The 13,524-nt window shown below is 39.5% G+C and overlaps 1 protein-coding gene across 2 annotated transcripts in view; it reads right to left on the reverse strand.

The window, feature by feature from the left end:
• The window catches only part of GALNT7 (polypeptide N-acetylgalactosaminyltransferase 7), a 161,831-nt gene that overhangs the window by 59,972 nt on the left and 88,335 nt on the right, over positions 1-13,524 (reverse strand). For both annotated transcript variants that reach the window (XM_062212831.1, XM_062212829.1), the window contains exon 2: positions 8,789-9,249. In XM_062212831.1, the coding sequence (XP_062068815.1) occupies positions 8,789-9,249 (461 nt within the window). The remainder of the gene's footprint in view (positions 1-8,788; positions 9,250-13,524) is intronic.

Genomic DNA, 13,524 nt, shown 5'->3' on the forward strand with positions numbered 1-13,524 from the left:
TGGGCCATTTCCCAGTGATACACTAAAAGGGCAGCATTTAATTAAACTATATTACTTATGCAATTTTAAGTCATATGATTAGCCTGGCTTTGATGCTAAACTTTTTTTTTTTTTTTTTTTTTGACAGGCAGAGTGGACAGTGAAAGAGAGAGACAGAGAGAAAGGTCTTCCTTTTGCCATTGGTTCACCCTCCAATGGCCGCCACGGCTGGCGCACTGCGGCCGGCGCACCGCGCTGATCCGAAGCCAGGAGCCAGGTGCTTTTCCTGGTCTCCATGCGGGTGCAGGGCCCAAGAACTTGGGCCATCCTCCACTGCACTCCCTGGCCACAGCAGAGAGCTGGCCTGGAAGAGTGGCAACCGGGATAGAATCCAGCGCCCCAACCGGGACTAGTACCCGGTGTGCCGGCGCCACAAGTGGAGGATTAGCCTATTGAGCCGTGGTGCCGGCCGCTAAACCCTTTTTACTTCTTAGTACACTCACCTCATATGTTCCAAGAAGGATGAAATGACAAGTCTATCTGTGATAGACCAGGTACATGTTTTATATATTTATCTTAAAATGAGCAAAGACAATTAAGTCACTTATAAGTGCATGCAAGGAGCTGTGTAACACATTACACATTTTACTACCTCCGTAATCCTTGCCAACAAACACAAGGTTGGTGTTGATGGTCTTTCCTTACAGCACTCTTCAACAACCTGCTTTACTGTGTGGGAGCTATCACACATTACCTTGCTGGGTTAAGGACTAGATGTCAGCCATAATTTGAGAGGAAGGCAAGGCTCCCTAGTTGGCTCTGATGTGGCACAATGACTCTTTTTTAAAAAAAGTTTTATTTATTTACTTATTTGAAGGCAGAGTGACAGAGAGGGAGAGAAGTAGAGAGAAATTTCCCACCTGCCTCATTAGCTGGGGTTGAGCTATGCTGAAGCCAGCACCCAGGAACTCTATCCTGTGGGTGGTAGTATTTACCTCCCAGGTGCATTAGTAGGTAGCTGGATGAGAAGCAGAGGCAGGACTTGATCCTAGGTACTCTGATATGGGATGCAGGTACTGTAAGCTGAGCCTAACTCAATCAAGATGCCACAAAGCCTAACCCCCTCAGTGACTTTTAAAGCTTGTCTTTTCTCCAACACTGGTCTTTCTGCCAGATATTCAGGAGGTGGAGACCCGCTTGTATATGTGAAAAGGGTGAGGCTGTCATCTTGGGTCTTTACATTCTAGCATGGCAAGAGGAAGTCCTGGCTTTACACTGGCCCAAGTTTCACCCAGGTGTGTGGTCCAATGGGAATACATGCTCATTGAGAGCTGTTTATATTTTAAAATGGTGCTGAGTTTCTAGAATAAATGGAGAGGTTAGGAGTCTTTTCCTTCATTGTTGATTTATGCTTAGTTTAACAGTTTCATGTAAATTATTAATCTTAAATGTGGAAAATCTCTCCCTTTCTTCCTCATTATTATGGCTTTGCAGTCTTACTGTCACCCTATGTATGGTTGTTTGGTTTTGACTGCCCTTTTAAGTATAGTCAAGTGTTTCTTATAATGTCATATTTTCAGCATATTCCAAGTAAATTTCTGCTTTGCAAAACCTTTTTTTTTTTTTTAAAGAAAACAGAGGGAAAAATAGGGACAAGAACAGACCCCTTAAAATTTAGGGGACTTTGGACCAGAGTCTGAAAGAAAACAAATCAATCAGTGCAAAATCACCACTGACATTTGTACTTTGTATCACTGTCCATCCTTTGTAGCCTTAAAACCCAGGGGCTCATGTTTTGCTCTTTGTGGATCTTTGAAGACACTGGCTTCTAATACAGAACAACACAATTTGTGATTTTAAGACTGGTGGTAGGAGTTGGAGGTGGGGATCAAGGGTGGAGACATGAAGCTAATTCCCCTCTTAGAGGAGCTCCTTGGATAATGACCAGAGCGGGAACGAGCTCATGAACCAAATGAAGCCTGAGTTCCAAGAGTATTTTCCACAAAGGGAAGTGAGTCATCCCAGAACCCTGGCAAGTGGAAAGAGGGCGCTTGTGGGAGACAGGGATTCCAGAATGCTGGTTCTTGACTAACGGAGGCTTACAGCAACAAATCTCCATTTCTGGTTCCTGCAGCCTCAGTTGTGAAAGTGGTCCACTCTAAAATGCTATGGAAATAGGGGTGACATATATTATCCCCTGATCTCTCTAATAATTTCAGTTTGTATGAATATATCTCCTGTTGTTAGCTAGCCAGGACCTTAGATAAAAATCAGCTCTGCTACCATAACTGAGAAAATCCCTAAGTGCAATGTGAATGTGTGTATCTGCACAAATATGTATAAAAGAGAAACAAGAAAAGAAACCAGGGATCAGAACATAACTCATTTTTAAAGTTAATGTGAAAAACCCCTGAACTCAAGAAAAGTTTCCATGAGTCAAAATTTTCTGGCCAGTTAGAATCCACTTTTTGGACCTAAAGAAACAACATTTCTATCATGGGTCCTCTGAAACCACTTTCAAATGTGCTTCTTATAGATTAGATCTATGCAAATTATAGCCTGAAAAGTAAGAAAGATTTTGGGCAATCTATGAGAGAAAAAGATTGTGTGTTAACAACTATCATGGATTCATGAGGGTCATTTAGAAACACCATATATTCTGATAATGGAACCTGAGGTCAAGTACTGAAATGTATATGCAGATACATGATTCATATATGTATGTGTATACATGATTGATGGATTATTCTAATTATTTGTTTGAATCTCTTATGAGAAGTTCTAAGGTTTTAGTTAGATCTCGCTGAAATTTATGGGACATGATACATAGAAACTGAAATTAGAAGAAAAGCTATAACATTTCAACTAAATCAATGTTTTATGAAAGCAACTATTTCATAAATTACAGCACTATCTTCTAAACAACTTAGTATCAAAGACAGCCTTTAAAATGGACAGAGACTGAGAAAAGCTAACAGCTACAGTTCATTTTAAATAAAACTGGAGTATAAAAAAAATCAGTTATCTTTTTGGAATTAGGTAAAAAGAGTTATCTGGTATATAAAGTATGGATGTAAATGTAAAATGTATATTTTTAAAGAACTTTTACTTCTTTCAGGCAAGTTTAAGAAAGTTATTAACAATCATACTAACATTTGTATAGCTCTGAGAATTTCAAAGCACTTTTATGTCTATTATTTCACTTTGTAAATGAGACTAAGAGCTTTCTACAATAAGAAACATAAAAAGGTGTATAGGTGGGAGGAAAGGTTAAATATTAGGAGAAGATGAATTTGATCAAGTCAAAATATTTAAAAATTCACTTGTTTGAAATAAAACAGCTTGGATTATGTAAGTTTGACTGTCAACCTTCTTGGGCAGAAAAAAAGCAAAAATAATTTCCATGTGTTTACATCAGTAGTTCACAGGGAAGGAGATAAAATAATAAAATCCCAAACTTTATTAGAAGAAAATCTAACATATTCACAAGCAGAACTTTCTACCTCTTTCCTACAAACGGGCTGCTTTTCCTGACTGACTCTGGTTTAGATATGTGAGCTTTAGGTGGAAGAGTCTGTTTTATCCTAACTGTCCTATGTCTGATAATAGCTCCATTCTTCTTCATGTGGCTGATCTCCAAAGTCTTAGATTAATCTTTGACTCCTCCTTTCACTTGATCACCTGGCACAGCCCACTGATTCTAACTCTTCTTTTCTCTTACACTGTGTCTCCTTTTCCTGGTTTTACAACCTCCACTGAAGCTTTCTTCTAATGCCACTAACCCACCAACCCCATAACAGGTCTCTGCCCTTTACTCCCCTCCAGACACTCCATCAGTCAGATATTCCCCAAGTTCTCTTTATAACCCTTCAACAGGTCTTCTCTGGCTGCCAAATTCAGTACAGACATTGTGATAGTTACTGATCTTCCAATGCCCTGCTTGTCTACCAGCTTTGTCTCTCTACATACACTTTCTGATCTATATAAATAACACTCGCCAACGTCTCTTCTATTCTGTGCCCTCTTCCTAGGTGCCCCTGTCCATCCTTTAGTGCCTTTCCCTAGCACACACTCCATGAATCCCTTTCCGATTCTTCTGTAACTTGATGTGGCCTTTACATCCTCTGAATCACATAATTTTTCTCACACCTTTCCTATGGCTCTTAGATTCCACCTTATATTGCAGTGTTCATTCCTTTCTCCTTACCAGTAGATGGTGAGCTCCTCAAAGGTAGAGACTACATTTTCTCATTGAAGTACCCCTTGGCATTCTAGCACAGTGCCCTGCACACTAGAAATACTAAATTAATATCTGTTTAACTGCGATATAAATCATACACTTTTTAAAATAGAAAATAAGTGTGAAGGCAGGTGAAGTCATTTTTGGCTCAAGTCTTTAAAAAAGAAGTAGGTCTCCAGTTCACTCAAAATACTATTGCTCACCCTTTTAACAAGCAATCAACAGCCAGTAAATTACTCAGCTAGTGAATGTAATAAAAGCCATCATATACATAAGCATGAGTCATGCTGCAGCTGGGCAGTCCTCTCCTACTTCCAGAGTAGAGAACATTCATCTGAAAGGACTACGGAACAGCCACAAGAACGAACAAGTTAACCACAATGTCAGATGTACAGTTTGATGAACAGCCCAAAGCGTAGTTTATTTTTAGCTTTGCAGGTGGCTCATTTGTATGACTGATAGAGGCAAAAGAACAAGGTTGTTAAGGCCTACTGTCTAAAGCTGCAGAAAGCCAACAACACCAGCACATTTCCCATGTGGGATGAAGGCGAGGGAGGGTGTTTGTGTGTGATATGGATGTATGGTTTGTTTTCAGTATGTTGCCAGTGAAAGGAGAAAAGTGCTAATCTGCATATTACACAATATCCAAAATGTTAGGTAGGGGTATTTTTTTTTTATTTTAGAGGAAATTCTGAGGACTGTCCATTCTAACTTATGAAAAACTGTACTTAAAATTATTGTTTTACACTCTACATTGAATTTTAAGTGTCCAAAAATAGATGGATCCTATCTCATTTTTAAGTGTGAAAAAGAATCCAGTTTAAAAAAAAAATTGAATTTAGTTAATCAAAGTTTCTGGTGTTACTAGAGTATTTTGACATATTAAACTTATTTAAACATATTGCCACATTTGTCTTGGGACAGTTGTTTGATTGGAAACATAATATTTACAGGAATGATATATGCAAAAACATGCCACATCCTATTTCTAGGTACTGTTCCAATTGTAAGAGAAAAGAACGTGGAAAACAATTGCCTATGCACAGCTTGGTAGAAGAAAGGAAGATTAAAAAAAAACACAAAGAAAGGAAGAGGAAAGGAAAGGCAAATAAAATGAAGGAAGTGAGAGGGAGATACAGGAGAGACAGATAGAAAGGAAGAAAACTGGAGGCTGGCAAGGAGGACTCAGAAAGGCGGGAGGTTGAGATGGCTGCTGGTATGCCTAAAATTTTCAAAAAAAGCAGAGGAAGGCTTGCCATCAAAGAAGGTACAAGTGGAAGCAAGATGATATAAAGGCAGTATGTGACATTTATGGGTTCCAAAAAGCAACAGACAATATCAAAGTTAAATGGCAACTGAAAGCAGTCAAAGGTTGAACATGAGAGTACTGAAGAAAGTACCACAGCAGTTAAAGCAGTTAATGATACTTAAGTCTGTAACCAGCAGGCCTGTAATAAAAGACTTTTGGTCTACTCTTGACAGACTGGTCTATTAGACCCATTCTAAAGATTATAGGAAACTGAGGGTCAAAGATCTCATATCTGTAAGGGAGCCAAGGTTTGAACCTGAGAGACTATATTCACTGATTCATTCTTTCTCTCAGCAGACATTCACCAAGTTGGAACTACTGAGATCCTAGGTGTCAGTTACTAGGAGTACCTGTGGGAGAAAATAGACACAGTCCTTGCTCTCAGGAGTTATCATCCAGTGATAAAGATACCAATACACAGCCAAATAAACCAGTATCTAATAATAAAATTTAATAAATACTATGAATGAAGTGGCCAGAGAGCAGTGATGGAGAATAAAGAGGTGTTATCCAATTAGACAGCATGGTTACAGAAGTTCCACTGGGCCCTAAAGGATGGGAAGGAGCCAGCCACAGGAGGGAAGAAAAAGCACCACAGAAGAGGGATGAGCACACCCGAAGGACTCAAGAATGGCTAAACAATTAAAGGAAGGTGGACCAGAAGCAGCCTCAAGAGAAGACCTGCAAGACACATCTTGCCTTGCAGGGTCACAGCACAGGGGCTGCTGCAGATCTGGAATTTGTGCTTTCTTTTAAGGGCAGTGGAAAGAAACAGAATGGTTTTCTATAGGTTACGTTTGGGTTTATCTACGTGGATAATAAGCAATCAGAAGAAAGAACAGAAATAAAAAGACCAGCAAGGAGGCTTTTGCAGGGATTCCAGGAAAGATCATGATTACTAGGACTCCGGTGGTGGGAGTGGAGATGAAAGAAATAGACTCAGAAATAGTCTGAGCGATATTGTAGTAGAAACAAGAGCCCTGCTGAGAACTTCCATGTGAGAGGGGAAGGAACGGGAGGCACAGAGGATGACTCAGCACACTGCTCTAAACTTTGTATGTAATTTGATTTTTAAAGCATATTTTTTACATAGAAAAGTTAGCAATTTATATTTTGGTGTTTTATTTGATTTTTTAAAATAAGTAGTTCATGTGCTAAAATCTCCATTCACACACTGCTAGGCTTACCCTCTGACTGTAGCAACAGCACTGAAGAAACCATCCAGAAAGAGACATACCTTAATTATGGTGTAAAGAGAAGGCTCTTCACAGCAAACCACCCAGGGGTTAATAGGAACTTCACCATTTTGCTGGGTAATTACAAAGAAATCACAGCTGTGAGCCTCAGATTTTAAATGGCCAAGTCAGAGAACTCTCTCATACTTTAGTTGTGAGAACTGCCTGTCTAAGTTTCAGTAAGTCCTTTCATGTTAGAAGGTCAGTAAGTAGATTCCTTCTCCCCACTACATCCCCATTGCAGTGATGAGGATGCCACCCATCAAAGTATCACAGTACCTCTGCAACGGAGGTGAGCAGCATGACCAAGGCTATATTTAACACAACTGGCACCTACTCTAGATGAATGAAGACAGGTCCTGGTATGGGTCCTAAAGGGTTCTACCCAATAACAACTACCCTCTTGATCAGAAGAGTTATCAGATAACATAAAGGACATTTAGTTAAATTTGGATTTAAGTAAGTTAACACAATTTAAAATATGTTCTTTGCCGTATTTGGAATCAGTTTATTCCACTGTTTTTTTGAAATGCAAATTTAACTGAATTTCTTGTATTTTTAAAAAATATTTATTTATTTGAAAGACAGAGTTACAGAGAGAGAAGGAGAGACAGAAAGATCTTCCATCTGCTGGTTCATTTCCCAAATGGCCTCAATGGTTGGGGTTAGGCCAGGCTGACACCAAGAGCGTCATCTGGTTCTCCAACATGGGTAGCAGGGGCCCAAGTAATTGGGCCATCTTCTGCTGCTTTCCCAGGCATATTAGCAGGGAGCTGGATTAGAAATGGAGCAGCCGGGGCTCGAACAGGTACCCATATGGGGATGTCAGTGTTGCAGGCAATGGCCTAATCTGCCTCACCACTACACCTGCCCTTTCTTGTATTTTTTTTTTGTGCTAAATCTGGCAACTCTATGTCTAGGCATGTATCCCTTTACTAGGGATAAACTGTTCAAGATTCTTCCTTCAGATGCCTTGGGATACTCAAATTTTTCTCTGAATAAAAGAGTATGTCTCTTACCACCACAGTGCTACATTTGTACTTTCTTTGCATATTTCATTTATTCCCTCTCACTCCTACCAATGAATGCATGAATGCTTAATTTTTATAGAGTAGCATGATAAAGACACAGAATTTTACTTAGTGGACATGAAGAATGCTAGCATGTGTGTATATATATGTGTGTATGCTTATGGGTGGATGTGGGAAGGCATGCACCTGCTGTGTTAATCTTTTAAAATGAAGATTATGCCAATAATACATCACCAGGAATGATGTAGTGGCAGTGAATTAGTACTCACATTAATAAAAGCTGTTTAGATCCTAAACTAATAGAACAGTTATTGAATAAGCTGGAAGAGAAAAGCTTTAAGCTCATTCAATAATTACTGTCTATCAGAAGTCAAGAGCTGGAAATCTTTCATTTTAAAATCATACTATCTGAAAAGAATATGAAAGTTTAAGCCACATTTTTATTATGTCTGCATGTTCCTTTTTCACATTCTCAAGTGTTTCAATTTCTAGTTTCAATGTTGAGGAAAAAAAGTAAAGGAAATCTAGCAAATTATATGAGATGCCCAGTACAATGTTACTGTCTGCTATTGCTCTCCAACAAGGTTAGGAACATATTCCAGAATGGAAAGCAACAATATCAAGACACCTTTACTACTAAAAAACTGTCAGTTGAACTAAATGAAGCATTTAATATAAAGTGTGGTTGACTTACATTCCAGTGTGAACCAAAAATTCATAGATTGATACCAGTCTGGACACCACATTTTGAGTAGCACTGACACAGAAGACCCCAGAATTTTCTACATCTTGCCTTTAATATGATGGCATACAAGGAGAGGTTTCCTTTTTCTGGTCATTTTGCAGGCCAAAGATCCTTAATAAAGCTATAAATATTTTCTCCATTCTAACACTCTAACCATCTAACTAATTCTATGTAACACTCTAACTAATTCTAAATGTCCACCAAAACAGTAGTTCCCCCAATTTTAGAAAGAAGAGGATATGTGCTTACTCTTCTTGACGTAAGTCATTGACGCTGCGGTCCAGAGAGATCATGTCACTTGCCACCATGTTAAATCCAAACTCTTTAATGCTGGCTTGAACTGCTTGTTTGTATTCTGGTCCCAAAACCAATGGCTTGGCTTTTTCTCCAGGGCCACCATCCACTCCATGAGGCTCAGGTTCTTTGGGTTCAAAGTTACCGAGGATCCCTGGGCGCAGCACAGGATCACGGTAGGTGAATGTCTGAGGCTTAAATGTGAGATACTGCCTCTGTATTATGTCTTTCTGGGAGTCTCCTCCAGCATGATGCTCTTGTTCATTCTTAACCTTGTTTTTTCTTCTAATAGACTCTAAGTCCACTTCTACTCCTTCAACATGAGGCCATGGTACCACAGGTTTGAATCTGTCATCCCCAGGAGCTAATCCATTGCCTCCTCGGTTAGGCACCGGGTTATTGACATCTCTGTCTTCCTATACAAAAGGGATGGGGGATATATAATGAGTACATGAAGGTAGACTACCAGAGTAGAGTTTATGATACCAATTTTCATGTTTAAAAAAAGACAGAAGCAACAAAAATTAAAAAGTTTAAAATGTGAAAAACAAGCAGGTCATTAATCAGGACTTCCCACTAGAAGATAACATTCAGGGTAGAAGATAGCATGAAACAGGCTATTTCCTTGCCTTGCAATTCCAAAATAAATTGACAAATGTATTTTTTACCTTTTCCCTTTATAAACTTGACTCTATCAAAGATCTCTTAGTAAAGAATATTGTAGTAAAGAATATTGTTAACAAGAGTTAGAGCAATGAGATTCCAGGATATTTGATTAAAACAGGCTAAAATGTATGCCACTTAACTCTACACTAGGACTATATGATATCTTAACAGATTAGTAATAGCATTAACACCATCTGACCAGAATTCTTCTAGTGTTAGGACTACCTCAAAAAATAAAATTTAAAATTTTGTTTTAAAGATTATTGAGGTAAGACTTGCTGTAGGATGTTGATGAGTAACTTACTCATCTGTTAGTAGTTTATTCAGACAGAAAACTCTCTACTGATGGTTTTAGCAGATGTGAATCCAACAGGTAAGAAATCACTAAAGACTGAATTTAGAGAATTCAGAACAGATTTTTTTTTCTCTCTTTTTTTAAACTTTTATTTAGCATACATAAATTTCCAAAGTACAGCTTATGGATTACAATGGCTTTCCCCACCCCCCATAATTTCCCTCCCACCAGCACCCCTCCCATCTCCCACTCCCTCTCCCATTCCATTCACATCAAGATTCATTTTCAGTTATCTTTATATACAGAAGATCGTTTTAGTATATATTAAGTAAAGATTTCTTCAGTTTGCACCCACACAGAACATAAAGTGTAAAATACTGTTTCAGTACTAGTTATAGCATTAATTCACATTAGACAACACATTAAGGACAGAGACCCCACATGAGGAGTAGGTACACAGTGACTCCTGTTGTTGACTTAACAATTTGACACTCTTGATTATGGCGTCAGTAATCTCCCTAGGCTCTAGTCACGAGTTGCCAAGGCTATGGAAGCCTTTTGAGTTCACCGACTTTGATCTTATTTAGACAAAGTCATAGTCAAAGTGGAAGTTCTCTCCTCCCTTCAGAGAAAGGTACCTCCTTCTTTGATGGTCCATTCTTTCTACTGGGATCTCACTCACAGAGATCTCTCATTTAGGTGGTTTTTGTTTTGTTTTGTTTTTGTTTTTTTTTGCCAGAGTGTCTTGGCTTTCCATGCCTACAATACTCTCATGGGCTCTTCAGCCAGATCCGAATGCCTTAAGGACTGATTCTGAGGCCAGAGTGCTATTTAGGACATCTGCCATTCTGAGTCTGCTGTGTATCCTGCTTCCCATGTTGGATCACTCTCTCCCTTTTTGATTCTATCAGTTAGTATTAGCAGACACTAGTCTTGTTTGTGTGATCCCTTTGACTCTTAGACCTATCAGTGTGATCAATTGTGAACTGAAATTGATCACTTGGACTAGTGAGAAGGCATTGGTACATGCCACCTTGATGGGATTGTATTAAAATCCACTGGCACATTTCTAACTCCACCATTTGGGGCAAGTCCAATTGAGCATGTCCCAAATTGTACATCTCCTCCCTCTCTTATATGTAACAGGGATCACTTTTCAGTTAAATTTAAACACCTAAGAATAATTGTGTGTTAATTACAGAGTTCAACCAATAGTATTAACTAGTTGAATTGAAAGGGACACTATGAGAAACAGTGACTTGATCAGCCCTTGTCCTGACTGTTGATGTACAATTTAATACTTTATCCCTTTTAGTATTTTTTTTTGTTCTAGTTAATACTATCAGAATAGATTTTTAAAAAGTTAACTGTTTAGGTAACACAAGCACATGTAAAAGACCCAAAAGGGCATTCCATGAAAAGCCAACTTTGCTGCCTTCCATTCTGTAGAGGCAGTCACAGCTATCAATTTATTGTGAATTTTCCTAGAAATGTTATATGTAGGGGCCTGTGCTGTGGTGCAGTGGGTTAAAGCCCCAGCCTGCAGTGCCAGCATCCCATATGGGTACTGGTTTGAGTCCCAGCTGCTCCACTTCTGATCCAGCTCCCTGCTAATGCACCTGAGAAAGCAGCAGAGAGATGGCCCAAGTCCTAAGGTCCCTGTGCTCATGTGGGAGACCCAGGAGAAGATCCTGGCTCCCAGCTTAGGACAGGCTAAGCTCTGGCTGTTATGGCCATTTGGGGAGTGAAACAGCAGATGGAAGATCTCTCTCTCTCTCTCTCTCTCTCTCTCTTTCTGTAACTGTCTTTCAAATAAATAAATCTTTAAAAAAGAAATGTTATATGGGCCGGCGCCGTGGCTCAGTAGGCTAATCCTCCGCCTTGCGGCGCCGGCACACCGGGTTCTAGTCCTGGTCGGGGCACCGATCCTGTCCCGGTTGCCCCTCTTCCAGGCCAGCTCTCTGCTATGGCCAGGGAGTGCAGTGGAGGATGGCCCAAGTGCTTGGGCCCTGCACCCCATGGGAGACCAGGAGAAGCATCTGGCTCCTGCCATCGGATCAGCGCGGTGCGCTGGCCGCAGCGCGCCTACCACGGCGGCCATTGGAGGGTGAACCAACGGCAAAAAGGAAGACCTTTCTCTCTGTCTCCCTCTACTGTCCACTCTGCCTGTCAAAAAAAAAAAAAAAAAAAAAAAGGAAGACCTTTCTCTCTGTCTCTCTCTCACTATCCACTCTGCCTGTAAAAAAAAAAAAAAAAAAAGAAATGTTATATGGATATTTAAGCATGTATACATGCTTATAACATGAGACATTTTTGAGCATGGGACATAGATTTTAATTAACACATTGGAAAGGAAACCTGTAAGATGTTACCACTGATGCAAAGATAAATCCAAAGAAAAAATATACAAACATCAAGAATACTGCAAAGAACTTAAAACAGATGTTAAATTGGTCAAAATACATAAGACAATAATCAATTGCATTCCATCAGACACAGTTTTAATTTTAATATATAAAAATCTTTTTCATTACTATAAGTTTTCTATAATTCACATGATTGTGAAACAACTCAAGTATAACAACAGGGTGAAACAGCCTGGAAAGCTGAGTTAGATGCTATACTCAGTCACCCCTTTGGGTCATTTCATAGTTTTGCACATATAATTCAATACCATAGTACAATACCAATACCCCCATAATATAATACCAATTTTAAAATGCAACACAACCTGCACATCAGTGTGACTCTTTTCTTCAGACACAGTGTTATAGGTTGATCAGGCTTCTGTCATATATATTCAAATCTTTGGGCCCAAATAAGTATCAGAGGTAAATAGGTAGACAGCTGTCTTGCCAGAAACCTTATATTTATGAACAACTAAGGATTCTCTTGGGAATTAACTACTCTTAAGAAAAGTGTAAATTAAGCTTGATTCTGTAACAGAGAGGTAAGTATCGAAGCTGAGGGGTGATTCTGATGATGAAAAAAGTATCCGATTCTCCAATATGTGTCCAGATCTTTCCAAAATTATATTCCCTATGGAAGAGTTATAAATAAATTAGGGAGAAATCACTATAAAATGCTGTAAGATACTGGACTCAAGTTGTAGATGTTGAACCAAGTTTAACACAAAAAAGAGAGAGATTCTCTCCTTCAATTTTTCGTATCAGTGAACTGGAAAATACAGAAGTAAAGAATGAGGGAAAGGGAATGTCATTAAATACAGGAGAGTACTATGAACAGGTCATTAGATGTCACCCATAGCCATATCATACATTGAGTTACCTAATGTTCTGTAGGGAGGAAGCATGGAATTTATTAGAATAACATGGAATATGATAGTGTAACAGGTGAAATCAAGCTACCTGAATTATGAAACACATGCTATAGTTGAGGTTGGCTATAACATAAAAATTATAAATTTAAATATTTCTTTCTTTTTTTTTTTTTGACAGGCAGAGTGGATAGTGAGAGAGAGAGACAGAGAGCAAGGTCTTCCTTTTGCCGTTGGTTCACCCTCCAATGGCCGCCACGGCCGGTGCACCGCGCTGATCCGAAGGCAGGAGCCAGGTGCTTCTCCTGGTCTCCCATGTGGGTGCAGGGCCCAAACACGTGGGCCATCCTCCACTGCACTCCCTGGCCACAGCAGAGAGCTGGCCTGGAAGAGGGGCAACCGGGATAGAATCCGGCGCCCCGACCGGGACTAGAACCCGGTGTGCCGGCGCTG

Source organism: Lepus europaeus, chromosome 16, assembly GCF_033115175.1.
Source record: "Lepus europaeus isolate LE1 chromosome 16, mLepTim1.pri, whole genome shotgun sequence".
In the NCBI taxonomy this organism is placed as follows: Eukaryota; Metazoa; Chordata; class Mammalia; order Lagomorpha; family Leporidae; genus Lepus; species Lepus europaeus.